This window comes from Narcine bancroftii, chromosome 1 (assembly GCF_036971445.1).
Source record: "Narcine bancroftii isolate sNarBan1 chromosome 1, sNarBan1.hap1, whole genome shotgun sequence".
Lineage (NCBI taxonomy): Eukaryota > Metazoa > Chordata > Chondrichthyes > Torpediniformes > Narcinidae > Narcine > Narcine bancroftii.
The window spans coordinates 205,713,698-205,727,313 of NC_091469.1; the positions used below are offsets into that span (position 1 = coordinate 205,713,698).

General features: G+C 38.0%; 1 protein-coding gene across 1 annotated transcript in view; it reads left to right on the forward strand.

Moving 5' to 3' along the window:
* The window catches only part of morn5 (MORN repeat containing 5), a 53,181-nt gene that overhangs the window by 5,758 nt on the left and 33,807 nt on the right, over positions 1 to 13,616 (forward strand). Inside the window, exons 2-5 of the mRNA XM_069889128.1 lie at positions 2,372 to 2,762; positions 9,471 to 9,618; positions 9,858 to 9,966; positions 10,756 to 10,887. Of these exons, the coding sequence (XP_069745229.1) occupies positions 2,372 to 2,762; positions 9,471 to 9,618; positions 9,858 to 9,966; positions 10,756 to 10,887 (780 nt within the window). The remainder of the gene's footprint in view (positions 1 to 2,371; positions 2,763 to 9,470; positions 9,619 to 9,857; positions 9,967 to 10,755; positions 10,888 to 13,616) is intronic.

Genomic DNA, 13,616 nt, shown 5'->3' on the forward strand with positions numbered 1-13,616 from the left:
AATGATGGAAAAATGGAAAGAGAAGATAAACAAAATATAAAAGGGCTACGCTGAACTATATGACTTTAAATATTAATGGAATACATAACCAAATTAAAAGGAAGAAACTACTAAATTTAAATGAATAAATGTATTCCATTAGAAAAAATAACATATAGGTTAAGAAATAATATTGAAATATTCGAACAAGTATAGGAGCCTTACATTAAATACAATAACGAAAACCTACCGGGGAGAAACATTACCTAAGTTGATGGAAGGAGAAGGAAAGAAAAGAATGGACTCAGTAGAATTGCTGGTGTATTTTTGTTGAATGACAACATTGTCTGACTGGCTTAATGCAACCTAGATTGTATACCTAAAATGGATGAGAGGGGGGGGTGGGGGGGTGGCTTGGGAGGAGGTGGGGGGGTGGGAGAAAAAGTCACTGTATATGTGTGAAAAAGAAATAGTGTATATCATGGCTAATGTGATTTATGGTGTGAAAAATAAAAAATTAAAAAAAAAGAAAAAAGAATCCACATCACCAAGGACATGGTCTGTTCTTGTTAATTTCATCATGAACGCGGTATGGGTGCCACAAAAATCAAACCACCAGGCTCAGGATCAGCTGCTCTTCTCCACCATCAGATTCCTAAACCGCAAACTCAGTCAGAGGCTCAGTTAAGGCCTCTTACTTTGCACATTATTTATGACTGAATATTTTTTCTATATTTCCATATTCAGTTTGTTTACATTTCTCTCTGTTATATGTATATCTTATCTTGAGTACAGTTTTCCTGGCCTGCAGGAAAAGGGTTGTGTGTGATGACATCTTTGTACTCTGACAATAAATTTGAACTTGAACTCATGAGATGTGAGCTTCACTGCATAAAGCCATATTGATTTATCTTTAATCAAGCCATGACTTTCTAAATGTGGTCAATCCCATCCCTATGTATCCTTTCCAATAGCTTCCCTACCAATGATGTGATGCTCATTCAACTATAATTTCCTGTCTTATCCCTTCTTCCCCTTTTGAACAAAGGAAAACCATTGGCTACATTCTGATCCTGTTGCTTGTGAGGATACAAGGCCCCAGCAATCTCCTCTCTTGTCTTTTTCAATAATATCGTATGTATCCCATTAGGCCCTCAGTGCTGAGGGGGTGCTATGCTATCTGGACAGTGGTGCTGAGGGAGTGTCACTCTGACCGAGGTGTAGTGGCGAGTGAGTGCCCTGGGAATGCTGTGTTGTTAAGGCAGTAGTGAGGGCAAGCTGTTAGTATACTTTCAACAGTTCACCAGTAGAAGTTTGATATTCTACGACTTGCCATATCTCCTCAGACACTTTTAGAAGGTAGTGGCATGTGTACCTCCTTCACAGTTTCCTCTGTGCCGGCTTCAGTAGAGGTCCTCCAATGTTTGGACCACCCAAAAACTTGAAGATATTCACCCTCTCCATTGTCGTCACATTAATGAAGACTGGTGCACAGCCTCCCCTTCCTAAAGTCCACAATAAGATCCTTGCTGTTGTTGATGATGTTCTGGCATCATACAACCAAATTGTCAATCTCCATCCTACAATCTGATTAATGTTTTCCGGTTATTCAGCCAACAACAATGTTGTCATCAGAAAGTTTATAGATTGCATTATATTCAAACTTGGGTATGTACTTGGGAGCATAAAGGGAACTAAGCAAGAAGTCCTGAGTTCAATTTAAATCAAAATTGGAAATGAATTGACTAAGCAACTGCTTTAACAATATAGCAGCACTCCCTCTCAATGCACCAAATAAAAAATTACCTAGATTATATAAACAATAATACAATGCTGAAAGTTGCACCAGTAGTGTTTTATGATATTCAGATGCTATCTTAAAAAGAAACAAATAAGTTTCTTGATTCTAGAAGATTTATTGTAATGCTAAATACTGCTCCTGACATTTTAAAAAAACAAGTTATGCAAAATTTACTTTCCACTTTCTATTTCACTTTTGTTGGTGGATTTCATATCTTGTATGGATGTTGATTCTTATTGGTGCTATATCCAACTGCTGCCACCAGGGGCCTGAATTTCCTGTTTTATTGAAAACCAGGAAGTTTATCCACAACGTTAATGATTAACAAAGTGACACGTGTGGACATTTGAGGCTGGATTTCCATTGCTGTCTTTAACTTCATTAAATAGCACGATAAATGTGTTTTTTAAATATTTTGTTTAATGTAAAATATCATCAACTACGAGAAATGCTGTAGAATGAATTCCACTTTCTCAACTTTACCATTCTGATGATCAATCCTGTTTGTACCACCTTTTCACTGCTATACAATATAAAGGACATTAACAAATCCAGATGTCCTTGCAATCCATCTACATTTTTGTTCTTCAGAGACCTTCCTGAATGTCAACATCTCCGAGGATCTGTCCTGGAGCCTCCACGTTGATGCAATCACAAAGAAGGCTCGCCAGCAGCTATACTTTGTTGGGTATCTGAGAAGATTCGGTATGTCACCAAACACTCTCGTAAACTTCTACAGGTGTACTATGGAGAGCATTCTGGCTGGTTGCATCATTGGAGTCGCCAATTCTCAAGACAAGAATAAACTCCAGAGGGTTGTTAACTCTGCCTGCAACATCACAGGCACCAGAGTTCACTCCATCAAGGACATCTACATGAGACAGTGTCTTAAAAAAGCAGTCTATCTTCAAAGATCTCTATCTTCAAAGACCCCCATCACTCAGGCCTTGCTCTCTTCACTCTGCTACCATCGGGGAAAAAGGTACAGGAGTCTAGAGACGAGCACAATGACAGCTTCTTCCCCATTGCCATCAGATTCCTGAATGATCAATGAACCATAGACACTACCTTTTTGTGCACTATTTTTTTAATAATAATGTCAAAAGATGGTTATAATACGAATGTTTCCACTATGTTGCTGCCGCAGAACACCAAATTTCATGACTTGTTCATGACAAATTCTGATTCTGATTCCTGGCAACTGATCCAAATGTACCTGGAAAGTTGTGGGAAATAGCTCTGTCACAATCCCCATTTTCTTGATTTTTTTTCAGTCTGATCTCCTCAATCAAAGTACAAATAATTTTTATTAACTACATCATTTTGAAGGCTATGAGAACATTATGAATAATTTGGGACAATGGTACTTACGTACTCGTATGCTTTATATAATGACAAGTAAACCTTAACATGCCAGAATGGAGCAGAAGCAGTCTAATTAATCAAAGTAATTAATCAATCAAAGTACAAATAATTTTTATTAACTACATCATTTTGAAGGCTATGAGAACATTACGAATAATTTGGGACAACGGTACTTACGTACTCGTATGCTTTATACAATGACAAGTAAACCTTAACATGCCAGAATGGAGCAGAAGCAGTCTAATTAATCAGCTGACATTTTATTTGGAAATAATTGCTCTTGGAAAGAATCCTTTAGAAGGTTTATGGAGGTTAGCAGCGAATCGCAGATCCTTTTGCTGTTTTTAGTGATGGGCAAAGGTACACTGGAAGCCAATCATTTGTTGATATCACATCACCACTTTTCCCTCCTCTGCCAGCCCTATACTTTCCAGAAGCTTGTCTGTTGGAGGCTCCTGTAAGCCAACTGTCCAAAAAAAAAGCACTGCTCCCTCTACAGGTTGACTAGAATCTGTATGAATGGGAAAAGCCTGAGTGCATTTCCCTAACCAATTCTATTGAAGAGCTGTTGAAAAACAATATACAGTCCGAACCAAGAAGAATCAGTCACAATCTTGAATCAAATATTGAGAGAAAGAGAAAGACTAGATTAAAGGACTGAAATGAAAAGAATTACCTAGTTGCATTGCCTATAGCAGTACAAATAACTCATTTTTTCCCCCTAAGATCAATATTAATTAATGGTGTGTGACTTCAGAACTATTTAGTTAATTCTTGATCACAAAAAGGTTTGTCAATCTAATTAATAATGTACATCTGGAATGAAAAGAAAGTCTTCATCCATATCTTTAAGATGAGAACGAGAACCACTATGTCTGTTATATAGAATTAGGGGATTTTAAGCAATAAAATTGCATGTGGTTGCCAAAAGTAGATGTCTGATTTTCATTTAAGTAACATTGAGTGCTCATAACCTATGTAATTTAGATCAACTTTTCTTTTGAAATGTTGATTGGACCTTTGCTTTATATTGATCTTCTATTTATTCATTTTTTTATGCTCATGAAAGAAATAGAGGTCAGAATATAAGTGCTGATGTTATTAATAGAAATTTAAAATAATGTGACATTTCCAATCCTTTTCTGCCCTTTCTTGTTCAGTCATTGTGTGGCTGAATGAAGCAATACAGTAGATGGTAAGTATATTCTTATGTGGTAAAATGTTAAAAATAAAGGAAGGGGAAAAAAACTGAATGCTGGCATCTTGAGCATACTAAGAATATGGTCCTGAAAAATGTCCTTCTTCATTATGTTAGTTATGGTAGAAGAAAAGGAAACTTCTGGTTCTAGTGAAAACTAAAGTTATTTGGAAACAGAAAGCACAAGATCTAGTGATATATTTTCTTCCTAATTTTTTACTTGTTTGGAACACAGCAGCACTAATCTAAATGTGTTTTGACAAGTCTATACACCTGTGGTATCTTAGACGCTATCTGAACTGTGTTGGCTGTGTTCTGGCAGTGAAATAAGAAACATGCAGCATTTGTTTCAATTACCTTTTGATTTGTCTGTCACTTACTGACTCAAAAGAGTAATTTACTAACCAATAAGCCTACCAACACATCTTTGGAATGCAAGAGGAAACTGAAGCATCCATGTCGTTTTGGAAAGAATGTACAAACTCTGCACAGGCTGTACCCAAAGTCCAGATTGAACCTGGGACTTTGTAGCTATGAGGCTGTGGCACAGAATGCTATACCACCAAGGTGGCCTTTTACAGTCCATTTTTTATAGTCTAAACTCATATATACAATTGACTCCCTTCCTGAACAATGTGAAACAAATTTAGCACTGGTGGTGTTGCTTCCATGATCTATCAATAATGTTGAGAAAACCACAAGAAGCAAAGATCTTTCTCAGATTTGGAATTGTCACTTAACACAGAATATGCTTATTATGTATATAGTAATCTTCATGATCATTCTCCTCACAAATAGAATTGAAAAAAATCCACATCTATCCTCCATCTTGGATTGCTTGAGCAGTGTGGTGGGTTTGTAGGAACTACAGGTGGACCTTGGAAATGCTCTTAATGTTGCTAACATTTCTTCATAAGTCGATTCATTTATTTGACAAACTACCAACTTGTTTGATTTAGCATGAACAGATTATACAAACCATCAGTTTCACCCAATTAATGTGTTCAATGCCTTTTACTATCCTTCCCATTGCTTGAGCTTGCTCTGGTCTTGAACTGATTTCAAGTAAACTGATGACAGATGTTCTTTGATTCTACAATTATGACAAATGGATTCTAAGCATCTGCACTCGTTGTTTTGATGATGTATGCGTCTCCCAACGAGGTAGTTCTTTCCCTTTTCTGGAGCTAGGCTGTGTTTTGTCAACACACTGAGGCATCACTGAGTTATGAAGCAAATGCTGAGCTTGCTTAACCACTGCCTTCATTACATGGGTAACATCAAATGCTTGCTTGACATTTAGTTTCTCTTCTGCAAACAACCTCTTTGAGTACACACATCTAGAATAGCACAAACTGTGTGATGCTGCACTGTCTCTTCCAAACTTGTACTGGACCACAGAATTCAACAATCTACATCAAATCTGTGACAATCTTCAACCGCTTCAAATGGATGAAGGTTCCTACAGTGAGTTTGCAATGTTGACTAAACTGGAGCTTGGAGTAACCAGGCTGTGGATTCAGTTATCTCAACCTTCAAAAGTCTTGCATTCTGATTTGTCTGAGGACCACAAGGATTTGTCAGCTCATCACTTCATCCCTTCTAGAAGTATTGCATCCTTTCTTCATATTCAATCCATTACTTGACTGCACTACTAAAAGCATGTAAAGTACAAGTTTTAGGCAGACTATTCCACAACACCATCAATGTAATCTAAAAAGGCTAGGTCAATGAAATATAACCGTTTCAGTAAATTATGCTTCTCAACTCAAAAATACCCAAAAATTCATGAAAGCAAGCAATAACATCACTGAAACCATCCTGACTAATCTTTGTACCTGTATGTCCACAATATATAATTCAAGAGAATAAAATTTTGAGTAAAAATGATCAATTTCAACATAGTTGTATTTCTGGCCATGAGAGAAGCCACTTTTAAAAAAATTTCCACTTACTCAATAAAATTCAGTTCTGATAATAGTGGGATTACAATATAGGCTATCAACAGAAAAGGTCCCAAGTCCCCTAATGTTTTCACAGATGCAATCTTCCATTCTCGCCACTCACAACCTTGAGGATAGAAATATTGTGTCAGGAGTTAACATTGCAGTTCTTATTGAAGACCAAACAGAATTGAGAAATGCATGTCAATATTTTAGCCACAACTTTAGCATCTCCTTCTACAGCACTATAATGTTTTCATTATACCCACCTGACATCTCTAACCTTTATTTGATTTATAAGTGAGATCACATTTCCAGGCAGCTTTGTGCTGTGGTGGCACATGCAGTAGAAATAGAGGTGGCATTGCATCAATGCACCTTGGAATCTCATGGATGTTACAAATGTATTTGGTAAACGTGCTGGTAGTGTGGAGGATAGACCTAGGCTACATGGTAATATTAATACGTTCAGAAACTAGCAGGAAATGGGAGATGGAATTTAATACAGATAAATGTGAGGTGATATATTTTGGCAGTACTAAATGAGGCAAGAACATACACCATGAATGTTAGGGAATATTGAGGAATAGAGGGTGTAGAATACAAGTTCAAGCTCCTTGAAAGGTTGCAGTGTGGATAGATAATGTCCTGAAGAAGCCTCATTAGTCAAGGCATTGAATACATGAGCAGGGAGGTCATGCTACAACTTATAAAATATTAGTCCAACCTCAACTGTATGCATTTGTGGTCACCACAGTACTGGAAATAGGTGTCAACACTAGTAAAGGGGCAAAGAAGATTCACCAGCATATTGCCTTGGCTGAAGCATTCAGTTATGTGGAGAGGCTGGGTTTTTTTTGACAGGAGCAGTTGAGAGGACACTAAATTCAAAATTAATTTGGCGTAAGGGGAAAGGAGATGATATATTGGAGAAAGAGGAAGAGGATTTCATCTATTCCTGGGAGTTTTTATAAAGAACATTTTGCTTCAGTTATATTTCAGGGCATCAGGGCAGTTTTAACATGGAGGCCTCAACAATATCCACCTAGTCACCAGCACACCTACAACTGTCTGCTGGCTTGAGTAGATCTGAATTGCTTTTTGTAACTGCTAGCATTAGAGTGAGTTAGTTTCAAGTTGTTTATTGTCACATTATATCTGGTATAGGAAGAAGCGTTCATTTCATGAACAGTTCATCATACATACATACAGTAGTACAAGCAAAGGAATAAGAACATTTTACAGTGTGTGACAGAATATAAATATGTTTTTGGGAGATAAATTGGGGCAGGGTTTGTTAGTTAAGGTCACATACAAACACTTTAAAACAGATCTTATTTAAAATACTGAAGCTCTGCTCATGCTAGACATGTCGGGGCCTCAGAGCCTTTGCAAAAACTTTGGAGAATGTCCAAGAGACTTGACTAATGGATTGTTGTTTACAAAAAGGCAACAGATGAAAGAGCTTTTCGGAGCTGCATTCTGTCTGGAAGTGAACTTGCTGTTTTAGGAGGATCATGTGGTTTTGCAAGCAGATAGAGTAAAACAGGCTTTCTGTGTGTGTGTGTGTGTGTGTGAGAGAAACATACACAGAGATCAGTTCTACAGTTTTACAGTCAGCAGGAGCAACTGGAACTGGAACAGGACAAGCTGGCAAGCTGTGGAAAACCTCTTTTGGAAAATGGGTTGTGAGTGCTTAGTTCAGGCTGGTCAAAGCCCTTGTGGTTCATGCAAGAGGAGAGGACTGCCTGTCTAATGTTTCACTTGGAATAAGAGAAACAAAAAGGCACTCTGTGGTGACCTGAAAGAAAAAGGTTATCATTTCGAGAACCCTGAATGGGGCAGGTTTCTTCGGCAAGACACTGAGGTGGCTGATTAAAAGGAATCAGTTGTGGGTGTCCAGCAAACAACAAATCTCTCTCTGAAAACCGACAAGAACAGTAACCATTTACCTTTCAAGCACCAAAGCCTGGTGAACTTTATAAATGTTAAATTCTGTGCACAGTATAAGAATTGTTTGCAAACAGTGAAATTGAAGGAATGAGAAGTTAGATTGGACTGTGAATCAAATAACTTTTCTGAACTTATACACACATGCACGTGCGCTTAGAATTAGAAGGGGATTAAGTTAATAGTGATAAGTTAAAGTGTGATTCTATTTTCATGTTTAAAGATAATTAAAAGCAACTTTTGTTTAAGTCACCATTTGTCTTGGTGAATATCTATTGCTGCTGGGTTTTGGGGTCCTCTCGGCTCATTACAAGTGTTATCATGAAATATAATTACTACATTAGCAAAGACAGCACAAGATTACTATTGAGAGGTTCATTCAGGAGCCTAATAGCTGTGGGGGGGAAAATTGTCTTTGAAGCTGTTGGTGCATAATCTTACACGTTTCTCATGGGAAGAAGGATAAAGTGGGTCCTTCAGTATGTTGGCTACCTTTCTGAGGTGGAGAGAAGTGGAGGAGTTGATGGAAGAAGATTTGTGTGATACTTTGAACTGCATTCATCACCTTCTGCAGATTCTTCCACCCTTGGTCAGAGCAGTCAGGAAGCTGGTGCCCATGGAAATGGTGGCCTTAGGATTCCTTGTGTGAGCCAGAGAATCACTCCTGCTTCTACTGGCTGCACAGAGAAAAATTAGCAAAGCATAACTTACTTGGCCTCTACTGTTCTTCAGCCTCTTCTGCCTAAAGTTAACCTAATGGGAAATCATAACTTCCTGCTCTGATCAATAAAATAATAATCAAGACCCATTGACATCAGCAGACCTGCATATTTAACTGAGGTAGATGCCTTTGTTGCAAGATGGAGAATTAGGTTGGAAACTGTAGGTAGGTCTTGTAGTGGATTTTAACTGCACACCCTCCAGGCATCCATCAGGCAAGCAGGGTTAAGATTGACCTAATTCACTAAGAAAAAATTCACTTTCCTAAAATATCAATTTGGAATCGATAGCCACAGGAACAGAAGAAAAATATCCAACCTAGTTTAGAGTAACTTTACTGATAACTGTTGAAATTTGATTTGTTCCATGAAACAAGCAGTGTCATGTTTGAAGGAAGATCTTGATTGTATTCCATCAATTTCACTTACTGTCATTGTCCCCAACAATATAGGCTTTCTTTCATCCGATTTCCATTTTGTTCTGTTCTCCCTCTTGTTTTTCTGTTTTCTCTCAGGATGGAAGGATATGGGGAGTATATCCTCCCAACAGAAACCAGATACAAGGGAGAAATGCGAGATGGCATGTTTCACGGGCATGGAACTTTGTATTTTCCCAATGGAAGCAAATATGTGGCCACCTGGAACTCTGGAGCTGTAATGGAGGTCTGATTTGAATATTATCATACAGAAGTAAAAAGAGTATTATCATTGGGAATGACAGACATTCAACTTAGTCCACAAGTTAACTGGTGCATGTTACATTTTAATGTCATTTATTTGTGTGGTTGGTGATTTTATGCACTCATGCAATCAAATGTCTTCTGAGTAATCTTTAATGTTGCCAACACTGCAGTGCTTCTGCTTGGTTTCTGGTATGCTGATTTCCTACATTTGCTTTTCAGGGTTACTACATATTTGCAGATGGCTTGGAATATGAAGAAGATTGGAAGTACTGTGATGGTTATGACAGGCGATTTTATACTGAAATATGTAATGGATTAAAACCAGCCGGTATGTTTAAAGATGCATTTAAAAAACAATTTTACATTGCACACAGCATAAGTGGCATGTATACATATTAAAAATTATACTATTTCTAATGTGTCAAAAAATTTGCATGCTCCTAGAAAATGAATCATGACGTGAAGAATAAAATGAAAAATCTTTCTTGGTGGGATTTAATCTTCTCCAGACCTCTATCAAATTCTGATCTTTCATTTCAGAATGAAATGATTTTTTCACAAATTTCAGAAATGTATCCAATAATGGGTCTAAAACACAATTGAAGTCTCCCCCAATCAAAATATTCTCCTCAGCTTGACTTTAAGTTAAGAAAGCTTCAGACACCATATATGAAGAATATGAATTTAGTAACACTGTAAATTACTGAATGTTTTTGTTTATTTTTAATGCTTCCCTTTAGGGATCTGTTGTGGGAGGGGGGAGAGGATGGGTTTGTTTCACTGTTTTATTATTAGACTACTTATTCTGTTAAAGTCTTTATTTTTATTGAAAAAATACTAAATAAAGTTAAAAAAAATTGCATGCTCCATCACATCATCCCATGTTTACCATACTGTGTATTTTTAAACAAAAATAATTTCCTACAAGGAGTAACTGTTCAATTTAAGGATTAATTCAGGCTGAGAAAAAGAACATAAACTATTCAACCTTTGATTCCAGAATCAGATGCCTGCTTTAATGCTGAATTTTCAATTGTGCTTCTTTAATCTTTTATATCATAAAGATACATACAGTGGAAGTCATGGTAATCTATGAATTTTTCTGCACTTGGCTAAGGTCGATCCCAGCTCACAAACCAAGATCCTTCAAGAAAAATTCCAGCAGGTTGTTATGACTGCGGTGATGGTTTCTATAACCCAAGAACAAGAGTTGTATCTGATTACAACAATGAATTTCTTCGTAATGCAGGTAAGTTTCCTGAAAACACATCTTTAAACAAAATTTTAATTGTACAACTCTTGACTTGCATCTCTGTTTCTTGTCTATTCATGATTAAATATTTGTTCCATCCCACATTTTTGCAGTAGTAGCAAGTTTTGCATGATTCATTGTAATGACTCCGTGGAAAGAATATTGAAATACAATATATCTAATTATATTTTATAAATGGCAACAACTTCATAGCTTCAATAAACTGTACTGCAGAATTTAATCACTGCTTACTTTGAGCTTAGTTAGAATTTGTGGTTTCGATGTGATTCATGTTTTGGTTTATTAAGATGCAAGTTTTTTGACATTTGTCTTCATGTGCAAAGTTTCATGCCTAATTTGACATTTGCCTGCTCACGACTGATTGCTTTAATTTTGTACATCAATCAGCCTTCAGCTTGTTCTCCTGTTATAAAAGTCAAATTCAAATCCAGGGTATTTTCAGAAAGATATACTGCCGCATCCTTTCTTCAAGGTAAATAAAGACACAATTGAGAGGCCGTTGGAGTCCAACATGTAGAGGAACTCTGTTCCCTTGAGAGAGAGAGTATGGGCCAGAAGGCCAGCACTGTAGAGGAAGAGTAAATGAACAGCTGTAGGCAGGAGGAACTGACGAAGGGTGGAGTAAAAGTGCCCAACCTCGAGCTCTTTCTGTGTGGACATTTCAGGAAGGGACAGGAAATATCAGGACTTCTGGCTGCAGCTTGGAGCTCGCAGAAGCAGATGGTAGGAAATATTCAGGAAGCTTTTTCTTCAATTCCAAAGACCAAACAGATTAGCATAAAATGCTGCTGTCTTTCACTTTGGTCTGGGAGCGGTTTTAAAGGATGCACAGGTTTCTCAACCTTTAACCCATCTATTTAAATGCTCTCTGTAGACACTGTTTTTAACTGATAAACAGGGTGTCAACCTGTTGCTCTTTGGAGCTACAGTATTTAATTTGGGGAAGGAACATATTTTCTAACATGTTTCATATCTCCCAAAAATAGTAATTATCTTCACTGATAATTACTTTAAATACAAGTGAAAGAATAAAGTACCTTCCCACTTTTTGATAATCTGCCTGCCCATGCAGATGATTCTATTAGAATAAATAGTCAAAAGATATCCGAAAGTACAGCAATCCTTCTGATGAAGATGCTCAGCAGGTCAAGTAGGATCAGCGGGGGTGGGGAATAAAAAGAATGGTCTATACATGGAAACGAGACTCTTCATCAGAACGGAGGAAAGTTACAGGAACATAGTAAAGAGGACAGGATGGAAGGAATGAGGCAGAGGTCCCGCACAGGTTTGGCCAATCAGGTAGAGGCAAAACTGAGGTAAAGGACTGGCAGACGCCAGGCAAAGGGAGAAAGAGGCAGGAAAAAAAATGGGTCAGGTGAAGTAAAATAACTTCCTCAGGGTGGAGTAAGTGATTACCTGGCTGCCAGTGCTTGAATCTGATGTGGAGAAGGTGAGATATAGAGAGGTGATATAGAGACCAAATGGAACCAAAGGGATGGAGCTGGAGCTGGGGGTGGGGGTGGGGGGTAGTTGGGAAGACTGGAGAGAGCAAGAGAGGAGAGGGGTGAGAATGGTGAGGGACAAAAATGAGTGGAGGGGACAATATTGAGCGGGTTTTGGAGGGAGCGTGAAGACTGTGTGCTGCCATGTGTCGAAGTCAGCATGCTTTAGGGAACATGTTTGAAGGTGGTGTCAAAGATATTCAGATCAGATACTATTTATTGTCCTGTAATAAAACAGAAATGTATTACAGATTTCAGATTTATTGTCAGAGTACATACATGACATCACATACAACCCTGAGATTCTTTTTTCTGTGTGCAAGGCAGAATTACCACTTATTAGTAGAGCAAAAAAAACTACACAGCGTATACATGTAAACAATAAAGAACTGTAAACAATGTAAACAAACTGTGCAATACAGAGAGAATAAAAATTTCAATTAGTATATAAGTAAGAGTCCCTAAATGAGTCCCAGATTTAGTTTGTTGTTGAGGAGTCTGATGGTGGAGGATTAGCAGCTGTACCTGAACCTGGTGACATGAGTCTTGCAGCACCTATACTTCTTTCCTGATGGAAGCAGAGAGAACAGTGAATGCTGGGTGATGAGGATCCTTGATGATTGCTGCTGCTCTCTGATGGCAGCATTCCCTGTGGACATTCTTAATAGTGGGGAGAGTTTTATCTGTGATGTCCTGGGTTGTGTCCACTACCTTTTGGAGGGCTTTGTTCTCAGGGGTATTGGTGTCTCCATACCATACCATGATGTGGCTGGTCAGCACACTTTCTATCCCACATCTGTAGAAATTTCCCAGGGTTTCTGGTGTCATACCAAACTTCTGCAAACACCTGAGGAAGTAGAGGTGCTGACGTGCTTTCTTCATGATGCCATTAGTGTGCTGGGTCCAGGAAAGATCTTCCAAGATGGTGACTCCCAAGAACTTAAATTTGCTCACCCTCTCCTCCTCTGATTCCCCAAGGATCACTGGATTGTACACCTCTGATTTTTCCTTCCTAAAGTTAATAATCAGCTCCTTCGTTTTGGTGACATTGAGTGCAAGGTTGTTGTAGATGCACCATTTGGCCAAATTTTCAATCTCCCTCCTGAATGCTGACTTATCACCTTTCTTTATTCAGCCCACTTCCATGGTGTCATCAGCAAATTTGTAGATGGTGTTACTGTCACACCAAGCCACAGTCGTAGA